The following is a 14,936-nucleotide window of genomic DNA, read 5'->3' on the forward strand; positions in this document are numbered from 1 at the left end:
TGAAGCCAGCCACGTTCAAGCAGGACCTTTGACTTATCTTCGCATAGATGGACCTGGTGAAAGAAAGGAGCCAGAGGGCTCCTCCCAAGCCCATGTGAGCCCTGAGGAACAGATCCTCAAAGGATCTTAAGAGTAAAAACAAATTGGTTTATTTAAGCCAACTGTATGGTTTTAAACACCTGAAAGGAAAGTATAACCAAAGATTAAAGTGATCAATATTTTTCAGAGTTCAAAGGATTATATTTCCCAGACATTAGGCTGAAGTCATAGGCAATTATTTCTCATTGACGATTTTGTTTCTAAGCAGAAAGTGCTGCTCAGATGTAAGACTTCAAATCTTGGTCTGCAATACTGTAGTGCCCACCTGTACCTAAGGGAGACAACCCACTATTGTTCTAAAATGATGGATAAATTTGTTTTCTCCCTGCTATCTAGAAACCTTTGAGAGGGAATTGACACTGATTCTAGCCACTCTAACAGCTATCAAAGTGCCTGAAACCAAACCCTGAGTCTATCACTCTTGATTCCAGCCTTGGTAGACAAAAGAAAAATGAGGAGGAATCCAATAGAGGGATGTTTTTGGGAGTGCTCATCAAGAAATTCCAATGGACTCTCATATGAACATTTGAAATTTGCCATGTTGTGATTTTTCTGATTCCCTGTCTAGAACTTGTAATGCTAACTACTCTTGTCTTTACTTCTCCTTCACATCTCCTACGAACCAGTCAAGGAATTACTTTTCTCCCTACAGATAAGAGTTATGTAATTTGGGAGTCTTTTAGATCAACCCATTGAAGGGGTACCCCAATTACCTCATCCTGCAACCCTGATCAGCATGGAAGAAGCCAGAGCAGTCTGTGTCCCAATTCCCTATTGGCAATTTGGCTAACCTCTTCAGAGGATGGTGTGATGTAAATAGGAGGTAGGAACTGGCTAGGCAGTTGGGGTAAATAAGACCCCAAAGAAAAGTAGCCAGTTTGTTGGCTAAACGTCAAAATGTCCTTGGGCCCCTTAGCAACATACTCTGTTCCAAAGGCCAAAAATGTCCAAAGTATTTGTGAGCGTTTGTCTAACCCCTAAAAGATTTTAGGGTTACCTCTTCAGAGAGGGGGAATGTTAGATTAGCAAAAAGCCAAAAGGAAGGAAAGAAGGAAGGGGGGAGGGAAAAAGGAAAGAAAGAAAAGAGAGAGAGAACATGAAGTTGTCAGGAAAAAGTGATGGAGAGATATGGGAGGAGTTGGAGAGGAGGGAGTGGGCATGGATTTGATCAAAACACTTTATATCATGTATAAAATTCTCAATAAAATTTCTTTTAAAGTTTAAAAACATAAAATAAAATAGTCATGAAATCATGAAGTTGGGTGTGGTGCCACACGCTCCTTTAATTCCAGAGGCAGAAGCAAGGGGATCTCTGTGAATTCAAGGCCAGCCTGGTCTACATAGTGAGTTAGGAGTCAGCTGAGGTTACAAGGAAACCCTGTGTCTAAAAGACCAAAAACAAAACAAAACCAGGCATGAAATGAGTAGTACATATATAAAGAAAAACACACTTTTATCAGCAAATCCAAATGGAGACTGAACTTTTGTGTAGATGGCCAAGGTGGAGAAAAGGCCACTTCCTAGAAGTTTATTAAAACCCATGGCATTGTCCCTTTAGAAAGTTTACTTCATGTGCTTATGGGAATAATTGTAATCAGGGAATAAAATATAAATAGCTTTCAGAAATACTACTTCACTGTGAAAAAGTGAGTTATTACAGGTTAAATATGTTAGATTTGAACAGAAATAGGAATGTATGTGACTATTCCTAGTTATAACCTAGCAATCTGCTGATGGCTATTTGAAATGTCATTAGCTATATAACCATTACACAGCAAGTATAAACAAAAGAGTGAAGCAAGAGCAAAAGAATTAGTTAATACTCAGCAGATAAAACTTTGCTTAAAAGAAAAATAAAAACTACCAAAACCAATAAATCAGAATTCTTCAATCAACACATATCTTTATGTGTAGAACAGGCAAAGACTCACCAGGACAGAATATATGTGTAAACATCGATAAACAGGAGAGAAATCCACCAAGTCTTGGGCCCCGGGTACCTAGAAACATTGAAATTATTATCAAAAAAAAGCAAATAAAGCTATTACAAACAACTGCACTAATTTTTTTCCCACTACTACTACAGTGATGATTTGCTTTTAAGGCTAGATCTAAAATCTAAGTGGTAAATATAAAATAAACAAATAAAAAATATAAATCAATTTTTTGTTTTGTTTTATTTTTAAATCATGTTCTCAAGGAGGACACAAAGGTGTCACCCTAGACAAAGGAGGTGGTGGCAGGAAGAATCAAAAGTTTAAAGGTCATTCTTAGCTACAAGAACCCGGTCTCAAAAAATCTAACACAAAAAACAAAGAAACAATGGCAAATGCTCCCGAACTATTCTTGTAGTTGTAAGATATACAGCACTGGAGGGACAATCTCATAGTGGAGGGGAGAAGAGACACATGTTGCATGGGTCCTGCATCTGTCTTCAGACACACATGAGCCATGGGGCCTCTAGGGGAAAATGAAAAGATGGAGCTATGACTTTGCAACCTGATTCTCTTTCTGATATGTCCAGTTTACATAAAAGCTGAGTTTCAGTTGACAAAATTAAACTTGACACACAAGATAATTTTTTCATTAATGATTAGTCTGCTTCTAAAGGGCATAAGTATTAGAATGCCTAAGTCCTTTTTAATCAAAATACAGAATGGAGGGGACATTGTGTAAAACAAATAAGATAACAAACAGAAAAGCCAAACTTAAAAGTCATTCCAACATATTTTAAAGTGAATAATGACATGTTGACTAAACCTACACATCAAAATAAAAAAATTAAAAATTCAGGTAAGAACTGAAGACAATTCTCAGAACTAAAACTAATTCACTGGTAACCTGAGAAGCAGGAAGTCAGAATCAATTTTCATCTAAATTTCAAAGGAAACTATTATTTGACGTATAAGGAATTCAATAAGAATAAAAGAAGATGCTGAAAGTACATGTTAAAGAAAACAAAGTGAAACAAAAAGGGAAAAGGAAAACAAGAAGAAAAGTATGTAAATAAAATAAAGACCTAGGTGATGTTTTTCCTGTCACACTGCTAACTCCCTGATTCACCAGCACAAAGCTAATAAACGCATCCAAGTTAAGCTAGGCTGACTCATGCTTACAAGGTTGGTTTCCTTTCTTTCAGAAACCAAACCCATTTCTTCTTTGGGGCACAGTTTCTCTAACAAACTCTTTTCTTAATGCAGTCTTAATTCATTCTACAGCCTGACAACATGTTTCCTCATCGGCTTTCCCTTAGACACTACTGAACCCCATCTTTATTGGTTCAAATTTATTGACTGTTCTCTACATCTGCACCACGAGGGCAAAAGATTAGGTCTCTATATTTAAGCTTTTTGAGTACTGGATCCTCTGTAAGCAAAACAACATTCTGTCAGAACCTAAAGATCACTGAAAACGTCCTCAATATCCTGTGACATGGCCCAAGAATAATTTTGGTCTCTTATTTCAAGTAAGCATGACATGAAACAATCTTTATAGATACCCCTCAGTGGTGGCAATGTACAAATTTTAGGGAAATTTATCCTGCCAGAAAACCAGAGCCCATTTTTTTCTTGCCAAAATACCAGGAAAATTCTCTAATCTTGCCAGAAAACCAGAGCCAACAGCTATGTAAGTCACAACCTCAAAAGAAAAACAAGAAAGAGACAATAAAAAGATTCATAATGGTATTTACACTACATTAAAACAATGCATATACATGAAAAAAGACAAAAGGAAATATGTCATGTAAAAACTCACCTGTATAAGAAACAAAACTCTCATTTAGTTACTTATGATAAATATCTTTTTTTAATATTTTATTATTTTTATTTTATTTTATGTGTATGCATGTACTACCTGCATGTAGGTAAGTGCACCCGTGTCGTGTGATGCCCGTGGAGGACAGAAGAGGCTGTCGGATCCCCTGGAACTGGAATTATAGACAGTTGTTAGCTGCCATGCTATCTTTTAAGGTTTAAAGAACTTTTCTTGCCTAAATTTGATTAACAAACACAACCATAGTCTTGTTTCATAGCTCTTTCTCCCGTTTGTTTATTTATTTGAGTATACTTAGTTTCAGAGTCATAGTTTCTCTCAACAGAAAGCTGATGGTAGCCATTCCTCATGTAGGACATTGGCCCACTGACTTGTCAGAGCCATCCTTATACAATGAACTGCAATACCACAGGACGTTTCCCTAGAGATCTGTGACAACTGGGTTAGCAGGCCCTTTAGCAAAGAGATATTTTATTACTAATAGATTAGCATTGGTTCCTCTCATGTTTAAAATCAAAGGTATCATCTATTGAAAGGTGACAAGGTTTTTTTCTGTCATCAGCAGTAAGCCTGTTGTCTACGAAGCTGCTTGTTATCACTGTATCAGCTTCAAAATGTTTAGTATCCTGACATGCAGGCACTGGCTGTACTATTTCTTGGCCTTAAGAACCAACACCAGATAAATTCTCCCAAATACATGCATGGCTATCTGCTTTGAAAGGACCACAAAGAGATCTAGGGGGAAAGTAAAGGAGTAAAACAGGGCTTCAGCTCACAGTTGCTTCCTCTCTGCCCCAAACAGCCCAATATTTAGAAATAATTTTCCTCCCTGCTCCCTGCTGTGAGCACACTAGGAATGAGCACTGTGAAGAAGCAGAGAGTGCTGTGAGGACAGAGGTATGTCAAGTATGCACTGACTCATGTTGCTTTGAGCTAGATGTGTTTTCTCTACTTCTACTAATGAAAAAGAATCACATCTACAAAAGGCAAGAGAAGAGCAACAAGCACTGTACGTGAAGGAATGCCACCCTTTTACAAGATGGAATGCATTTTCCAAAATCTAAATAAATGGGGGCAAAGGAGAGTTCCAGAACAAAAGTAGCTTCCCTGGATCATAAGCAGCAATATATCTGTTTTAAGGTCTACATTTTGCTCTGTTCCAAATGCTAGCTCTGACAATGCAGGCTTCATATTTTCTTCCCCTCTTTTGCTCCCTCTCCCCTTGAGTTGCAAAGAATGATTCAAGCAGGTTTAAGTTCCAGCAGAGAGGGGTCCAAGGACACTTTCCTAAGCTAACAATGACTGTCTCTAACGACTATCTCCTAACAAAAGCCATAACTCCTTTATCAGCTTCATCTAATTTTTCCTTTCCAAAGTAAATAGCACAGCCCTTGCATTTTACACATGTCCAAATTTGACAAATCATTATCCACAGAGACTATAACTGATAAGAGATAACTCTGTGGTGAGATGTTATCATTTCCTCTCATAAGCGCTTTCTTTTTGGGATATAAGAACATGATAAAAATAGTTAAACATTTCCTCTGCCTGACAGTCAGGAACTCAAATATTAACATACTGGAGTCTGCATTTTTTCTAGAAGTTAAAATAGATCTAAGAAGATACCAACAGTGACCAAAAACAATACATAGGAGATGCTCTTGCTTTTTTAACTAGTTGTTTTAAGAATTCACATGAAATAATTTCATCACCAAGGACAGCAGCTGGCCATTTCCCGACATGGTTTCTGAGTGGAGTGTGAGTGCCTTCTGCCAGCCAAAACCTTTGTTTTCTACTTTTTAAAAAATGATTTATGCCAGGCGTGGTGGTGCACGCCTTTAATCCCAGCACTCCGGAGGCAGAGGCAGGTGGATCTCTGTGAGTTCCAGGATAGCTGGGGCTACAGGGAGGCCCTGTCTCAAAAAGACCAAAAAACAAAAAAATCAACCAAAGCCAGGTATATATAATTTTTATATTAGGTGCATGTATAAGTGCACCCATGTCCACAATGTCCATGGAGGTCAGAAGAGGGTGCAGGATCCCTGGAACTGGAGTTATGAATGGTTGTTAGCCACCATTTGGGTGCAAGGAATCAAACCCAGGTCCTCTGTAAGAGCTGCCAGTGCTCTTAACCACTAAGTCATCTCTCCAGTTCCACCTTTGCATTTTCTTTTTTTAAATTTTTTTATTTATATTATTTTTATGTTTTATGTGTATGAACGTCATGCCTACATGTATGAAGTACACCCATCATGCAATGCCCACGGAGGTCAGAAGAGGGCATCGGATCTCCTGGAACTGGAGTTACAGACAACTGTTAGCTGCTAGGTGGATCATGTGGCTGCTGAGAGCTGAACCCAGGTCTTCTGCAAGAGCAGCCAGTGCTCTTAACAGCTGAGCCATCTCTCCAGCTCCATCATCTTTGTATTTTCTTAAGAAACAAAGGATAAGATTTTAGATGGTACAACTAAGACCTGTGTCTCGGAATATGTTAAGGGAACTTAACTATTTTAAAATAACAGATAAACAAGCTATTAAAAGAATTTTCAGGTGACTAAACTACAGTATATAGGAATGGATCCAGAGGCAATCATGACATACTAGTACCACTGTACACTCACGGACCCATTAACAGTTCAGATCGGCCAATCCTTTTCAACTTTCATCTATGGAATATTTGTTAAGCAGCAACTATACATGATAACACACCAGCAGTTCACATGCAGCTCTTCTATAAAAGGCCAAAAGGAATTTGGAGACAGACAAGGAAACTGGGTAAGAAAAGCAAATATACAAGTAAGATTAATAAAAGACACCCTGAAAAAAAAATCACCATTTGAGCCTATGTAGACAATACTTCTTGAAGAAAATTCAAAGTAGACGTGAACTATCAGGTAGTTAGGAAGAAGTGAATGAAAATTTCTGATCATGAAAATTCTTGTGAAACATCAGAATCTGACTTCTACACTATCCTTTCCTTTTTTAATCTTACTTCAGGTAATAGGAAGTCTGAAAATGAAGGATAAATTACTAGATCCCTTTAGGAAAACACTATTACACATTAAAGATTTTTTTATTTAAAGTAAGTGATATTGTCGCTCTCAGTGCAGTAGGCAGCATGTCAGTCTCATGAAGTGATATTATTCAAGTTTCAACAGACACACTCACTTAATACTTTCATAATCATCCTCTCCCTCCAAAAGGATCCAGAGTTAGTAAGTATGTGTACTATTTGAAAAGACTCACTAAAGAAGGAAAGCTATAGGTAGTGTTCTGGCATGCCCAGGAAGCTGAGGCAGAAAGACCATGAGTTTGAGACCAGCCTGGACTGCATCTCAAGGCCCTGTCTCAAAAAAAAAAGAGGGGGGAGAACCTATCCCTCGTACATGTACCAGCTTTATTGCTGGGTACAAATAACTTTACACAAGGAGAATCGAATATAAGAAAGAGTCTCTTGCATCCCTCCACTCAAGAGCAACAAGGGGACTGTGAGAGTCCCCTGCACCACTCATAAATGCGGGAGTGCATTAGATCATCCCAGACCTGCTGTTCACACTTCTGCCCCAGAGGACACACACATACACAAACACTTGTTCTTATTTGCTCTTGTACATTCCCCATTTATTTTTCCTTTAAGAAACCTTTCAAAGTAGATGGATTGTTCAAAAGAATAAGATAGAAGCTTGGAGGAATTTAGGTGTGTTTCTCAGTAAATAAGCCATTTTCCACCTTCAAAATTCTTCTGATAGCCACTTCATGCAAAGCAGTTTCCTGGTATTAGTAAACGAATGCAAGGACATGGGCTCATTTCTAAGTATTAGTTGGATCTGAAATCATTACAACGTATCAGGTATTTTTGTGCATGGAGTGAACAACAGTTAGCTAGAGATGCAAGGCCTTTGAATTCAGAGGATCAATTGAGACTGTCCACATTATGTCTGGAAGTCAGGAAATACCTGGCAAACATTTTTCACCAGGGTGTGTTTTTCGAACTACTTTGCCTGCAGAAATTCAGAGAAAAAAAGGTAGAATTCATTTCAACGAGGGGGGAGAACCTATCCCTCGTACATGTACCAGCTTTATTGCTGGGTACAAATAACTTTACACAAGGAGAATCGAATATAAGAAAGAGTCTCTTGCATCCCTCCACTCAAGAGCAACAAGGGGACTGTGAGAGTCCCCTGCACCACTCATAAATGCGGGAGTGCATTAGATCATCCCAGACCTGCTGTTCACACTTCTGCCCCAGAGGACACACACATACACAAACACTTGTTCTTATTTGCTCTTGTACATTCCCCATTTATTTTTCCTTTAAGAAACCTTTCAAAGTAGATGGATTGTTCAAAAGAATAAGATAGAAGCTTGGAGGAATTTAGGTGTGTTTCTCAGTAAATAAGCCATTTTCCACCTTCAAAATTCTTCTGATAGCCACTTCATGCAAAGCAGTTTCCTGGTATTAGTAAACGAATGCAAGGACATGGGCTCATTTCTAAGTATTAGTTGGATCTGAAATCATTACAACGTATCAGGTATTTTTGTGCATGGAGTGAACAACAGTTAGCTAGAGATGCAAGGCCTTTGAATTCAGAGGATCAATTGAGACTGTCCACATTATGTCTGGAAGTCAGGAAATACCTGGCAAACATTTTTCACCAGGGTGTGTTTTTCGAACTACTTTGCCTGCAGAAATTCAGAGAAAAAAAGGTAGAATTCATTTCAACATAAACGATCATGAAGTTAGACTAAACACCACAAACTACCAAAAAACTAGGAGACCTAGAATTCTGAATAACTAGAATTAACAAAAGTATAAAGATGTTCGAAGCCTTTGAGGAGATAATGGACAAGAGCTCTAAACTGAACAGTCAGCATTTCCCTATAGAGCTGCTTACAAATTATTAGAACCCTTCATGGGAAATTCCTAAAACGATTAACACTTAAGTTGTTTAAGTATTTGCACAAATCATTTATTAAAAAAAAAAAAAGACACTGAAATTACCATTTCTTCTCATAGAGGTACTGCAAAAATCCCATGGCCCAAATCAAAGGATAATCCCTTCAAAATTATCTGCTTAAAGCCAAACACTGGTGAAATAAAAACCTAAATGGTCTTTATTTAACAAGGGTTCAGTACATATTAAGACACTCAAAATTGTCAAGCAAAAAAAGGTAATTTAGCACTACAAAACGTCTAAGAGAAAGAAAACCTACAGTGAGCAAAAATAGATAAGAAAGAATGTTAGAATATTATATAGGCAAAGAGCTAATATCGAGAATATATTTCTAAAACAGAAAACTTGAAGGAGGCAATGGAGGGAAAACAAAAGAGAACGAAAAGGGTAAAGATGAAGGTAGAGAAGGGGGTGGAAAAATGAAAGAGGGAAAGGGCAGGAAAGGAGAAAAAGCAACACCAAGGAAAAGCAAAGAATGCACTTTTAGTGATCATTTTGATAGTCCAAAAATTATCATAAAATAAAGCAAAACACATGAGCCAACTTCACCCACAGTACTAGGAATGCAAATGAAAACTATACCAAGATTCCATTTTTCCTGTCTGAGACTAGACGATTTTTAAAGCTTACAAAAACACTCTTTTAAGGAAAAAAGGAAACAAATACTTCTTAGATTGCATAATGGGTGAGTAGAGAAAATCACACTGACGGAAGGAATCACTAGGCCATATGGGCAAGTGTCTGTGAACTTTATGATAAACTTGCCAAGTGTCTTCTAGGATAACTGTCTTATTTTACATCTTCATCAGTGTCTGAGAGTACCAGTCGCTCGAAAAAACATCCTTGCTACAACAAGGATGTCATAACATTTTAAATTTAGCTACTCTAATAGCTGTACAGTTGAAACAATATTTTTATTTTAAAAATTGGTAATCATTATGCACCCACTTACAAATTGGCTGAATGAACTAAGCTTCATCCAAATAAAGGAGCCCCTTCTACTCAGCAGCAAAATAGGAAGAAAAGGATTTCCATGAATTGATATGGAGTCATTTTTCAGTGTATATTTTCAAGTGAGAAAAGAAAGTACAAAAAAACGTTTATGTATTATTTTTATCATTTAGTTTAAGGAATAATGGAAGATATACAAACTAATACTGATAACTACAAAGGCAAGGTAGAAGTGGGTACAGACAGGGTGGATGTTGGGTTTCACTCAATACACCTTCTTATGTAGTTTTGCCTTTTGCACCATGTTTTATATTCAAAAGATTGAACTACTAAGGCTAGAGGGACCCTTAAACAATGTTAAGTAGACCAAGTCCACATAAAAAGTAAGTGCCATGTGTGATTCTGGCCTGGAAGGAGCTGCAGAGGGAGAAAAATGAAAGAATACAATCTCTGATAAAGGGCCTGACTAAAACAACTGGGGGAACTTGCATATAGCTTCCTTATTAAGAGTATCATATAGAAGCTGAATTTCCTGTGTGTGTTCCATCTTATTTGCCATGGAATAATGGAATGTCATTCTCAAGCAAACACAACTTGAAGTAAAGGTCAAATAGGAAGTATGCCATCTTTTATTAAAGCTTAGGGAGAGAGGCAGGAAAAAAAAAAGTATGTTCCTAATTCTTTAAATAGCAATTTCTGACGCACAGAGAGGACAAATAGCAAATTTTAGGTAAGTGGAGTGTTTGGGTGACAGATATGTTGGATAGTACATGCTACATTTTCTAAAGACCTGAAACTCTTTAAAAGAAAAAAGCATGCTTGAACTCAGGGCCCTGTGTATGTTAGGCAAATGCTCTACTGATAAGCATTTCTGTCCAACAGAAATTAAAAATAAGAACATAAATAAAAGAGAATTAAGATGGTTCATCAGAAAAGCCAGGCGTGGTGGCGCACGCCTGTGGTCCCAGCACTTGGGAGCCAGAGGCAGGTGGATCTCTGTGAGTTCAAGGCCAGCCTGGCCTACATAGTGAGTTTCAGGACAGCTGGGGCTACAGGGAGACCCTGCTTCAAAAAAAGACAAAAAAAAAAAAAAGATGGTTCATCAGAGAACAGTGAAACAGAGTCCTCCAGACGAACAGAGGAAGGACAGGAGCAGCAGAGATGGGGCAGGAACACATCCCAGATTGGGGTTATCAGTCACTTAGCAGAGGGCAAAAGGGGATTAGTAAGCAATAAGAGCACAAAGGGAAGTGTCTAGAAGACCTGAAAGGGTACATAAAAGTTTATAACTGAAGCAAATAATTTCAAAGTAACAGAATCTTTATCCTGTCCTCAGAACAGAAGATCTTGTATCAATGTGAGCCATACATATTTTCCAACTGATGTTTCTGAAAGAATGTAAACTAAATAAGCAAAAAAAAAACAAAAAACAAAAAAAAACAGGTTTAAAGTATGCCCTACTGTTGTAATCCAACATTCTAAATTCTCCTTTTGTCATGTGGTTACATGTGCTAGTATCTACTTCTCTTTGACAATATAAGCCTTAAACAGGACAGCTTGCACTGAAAATAAAAGCTTATAGGGGCCGATGAGTACTAGGATAAGTGAGTTAGGCTATTATTTTACACTGTCAAAGGGCTGTCCCAGTTGGGGTGTGGCCACCTTGTTACTCAGGGTCAATCTCCTGGTGTATTAACTCCCAGTTTGAGTAAGAGACTCAGCTGGAAATCCAGATTTTTATGTAAATTCAATTGACTTAAAAAGATTCAGATCTTATATAGTCTCAGTGGACGTCCTGTCCTGTCCTCCCCTCCATCCTCCTCCCCTTCAGCATAATCTTCTATTATGTACCACCTTGCCACAGGTCCAAAACCAAGAGACATCCAAACATAGAGGAAACCTCAGAAGCTTTCTGCTTTTCTTGCAGAGGACCTGAGTTCACTTCTCATTACCAAACATGGTGGCTAATAACTGTCCTTATTTAACTCCAGTTCCAGAGGAATCTGACACTTTCTTCTTTTGGGCCTCCACAGGAAGCACACACAAAACATAGTACACTTACACAAATTTTAAATGCAGGCAAAGCACTCATACACATAAAAAAGTAAAAATAAATAAAAACAAAAAGGGAAGAGACATGAAAACAAGCACACAAAAAGAAGCTACCTAAGAATGCAGCTAGAGGGTTTCTGTAACACAAGCAGAGGTACCAAGAGGAAAACTGCCAGAACCTTGATGATAGTAGAAAGACCTCCAAGCCCTCGAAAAGTCAATTTCAACCTCTCAGTCTATTGGTATGCTGTTAAAGCAGCTCTGTGAAGCTAATATCCCTAGTTACCACAATCAGAACATCTCTAAATGCTTAGAAATGCTACATGACATTTCTAAATAAATTAGCAATTCTATCTTATGAATTCTGTATTTTAAAAGAGGAACTAGAATCAAGAAAGTTAAATCTGACATGAATCACTCAGTCAACATTTATATGACCTGTATTCTATTCTGGTTGGTTCTATCCAACCAAGTTGGTTGATATGGATATCATGTAACCCTGGTTCTTAACAATTTGTATGCAAATTAAAAGCTACAAACTGGAATATGAGGTGTGTCCTATGGTGTGGTAATAAAGAAACATTCTGATTGCAGAAGCTCTGAAGATCTTAAAACAAAGAAGAAATCATGGGTCTAGCTTTTTCTATTTCTTACTTAACGCTATGCTATTCAAAAGATATTTTGGTTTTTGCTCAAGTTCATGTAAATACAAATGAACAAAAAGGATATCATCTTATAATTCCCCTTTATTTTGTAAAAGGCACATAATTTAAATGCAATAGCAGTAACTGATACATGTACACAGCACTGTCTGTGCCAAGCACTGGGACAGGAGCATTACACATGATGTCATATACTACCCACAGCAACCCACCCTCAGCAGATAGTACTGTCTGCCTGGGCCATTTTGACTCCTCTATGCATCTTATCTTCAAATGACCCCAATTGATATAAATGATTAATCTTAGGTTATAAATACATTCTCAATCTTAAAACAAATTAAAGTTTCATGTAAATATTTATAGAGACTATCCATATATATCATAGTCTGTTATATGTTCAAAGCAAACTCTCAAAATCATATATATTTCCACTGAAAATCAATTAAATTAAGTCACTAATTTAAAAAAAGTTTAAAGGACTAAAGACAGCTCAGTGGTTAAGAGTAATGGCTACTCTTGCAGTGGATCTGGATTTGGTCTCTAGCACTGAAATGACATCTAACAACCATCTATAATTCCAGTTCCGGAGGATCTGATGCCCTCTTCTGGCCTCTGCAGACAATGAAAACATGTAGTACAATTACCTACATGCAAACAAAATACTCATACACGCAAAAAAAAAATTTTTTTTTAATTTAAAAGAATAAATAAAAATTTTAAAGATCATTCACCATGATCAAGTATTATTTATTCCAGAGATGCAGGGATGGTTCAATATACACAAGCCAATAAATGTCATTAATCATATAAATGAACTCAAAGACAAAAATCACATTGTCATTTCAATAGATGAAGAAAGGCTTTTGACAAAGGTCAGCATGCATTTATGTTCAAAGTCCTAGAGGGAATTGGACTGGAGGGAACATACCCTCAACATAATTAAAGACATATACAACAAACCCACAGCCAACATCATTCTAAATGGGGAGCATTCCCTTTAAAATCAGGAACCAGACAAGGATGTCCACTATCTCCACTCCTTTTCAACCTAGTGTTTGAAAATCTTGCTAGAGCAATAAGACAGGAAAATGAAATTAAAGGATTATTAATTGGAAAAGAAGAGGTCAAAATATCCCTTTTTGCATATGTTATGATGATAAGAGATCCCAAAACTTCCACTAAAAAAACTTCTAGAATTGACAATCACTTTCAGTGTAGTAGCAGGTAATAAAGTAAAATGCAAAAATCAGTAGCTTTTCTGTATACGAATAACAAGCAATTGGAGAAGGAATACAGGGAAATGCTCACATTCACAACTGCTGTAAAAAAAAATCTTGGAAAGATCTCTATAATGAAAATTTTAAATCATTAAAGACAGAGATTGAGGAAGACACCAGGAGAAGGATGGACCTCCCATGCTCATGGACTGGAAGAATTAACATTGTAAAAATTACCATCCCACCAAAAGCAATATATACATTCAATGCAATCCCAATCAAAATCCCCATGACATACTTCACAGAATTAGAAAAAAAAATCCTTAAATTCATATAGAAACATAAAAGACCCTGGATAGCCAAAGCAACCCTGAGCACAAAGAGAAATGCCAAGAGGATTACTATACAAGATCTCAAAGTATACAACAGAGCTATAGTCATAAAAACAGCATGGTTCTGACACAAAAATAGACACATAGATCAATGGAACATCATTGAAGATCCAAACCCAAGTACACGCAATTTCAGCTGCTCAGCCACATGATAATTCACAAAAGTGCCAAGAACACACAATTGAGGAAAGACAACATCTTCAACAAATGGTTCAGGCAAAACTAGATCTCCACCTGTAGAAAATGAAACTAGATCCTTGTCTTTCACCTTGCACAAAAGTCAACTCTAAATGGATCAAAGACCTCAATGTGAAACTGCAAACCCTGAAACTATTAGAAGAAAATATTGGCAGTAACCTACAAGATATAGGTATAGGAAAGGATTTTCTAAATCAGACAGGAGTTGCTCAAGAAATAAGGTCAGAAATCAACATCTGGGACCTTGTTCAATTAAAAAGCTTCTGTACAGCAAAAGAAACAATTAAAAAAGTGAAGAGAAAACCCATATCATGGGAAAAAATCACCAGTGACATATCCGACAGAGGTTTAACATCCAGAATATTTAAAGAATTCAAAAAACAAAGAATTGAGAAACCAAATGACCCAAATTAAAAGATGGGCTAAAAATCTAAACAGAGAGTTCTCAAAGGAAGAAATAAAGATGGCTAAGAAACATTTCAAAAAGTGCTCAACATTATTAGTAATTAGGGAAATGCAAATTAAAACCACCCTAAAGTATCACCTTGCCCCAATCAGACTGGCTAGGATCAAGAGAACAAATATCAAATGCTGGGGAGGATGTGGAGAAAGGGGAACGCTCATTCACTGCTGGTG

General features: G+C 37.2%; 1 protein-coding gene across 1 annotated transcript in view; it reads right to left on the minus strand.

Annotated features, from left to right (window-relative positions):
- Positions 1-14,936, minus strand: part of Exoc6b (exocyst complex component 6B) — a 629,077-nt gene that overhangs the window by 357,833 nt on the left and 256,308 nt on the right. The window contains exon 8 of the mRNA XM_008824711.3: positions 2,031-2,099. Within this exon, the coding sequence (XP_008822933.1) occupies positions 2,031-2,099 (69 nt within the window). The remainder of the gene's footprint in view (positions 1-2,030; positions 2,100-14,936) is intronic.

The sequence above is a fragment of the Nannospalax galili genome, unplaced genomic scaffold (genome assembly GCF_000622305.1).
Source record: "Nannospalax galili isolate Female #2095 unplaced genomic scaffold, S.galili_v1.0 scaffold389, whole genome shotgun sequence".
In the NCBI taxonomy this organism is placed as follows: Eukaryota; Metazoa; Chordata; class Mammalia; order Rodentia; family Spalacidae; genus Nannospalax; species Nannospalax galili.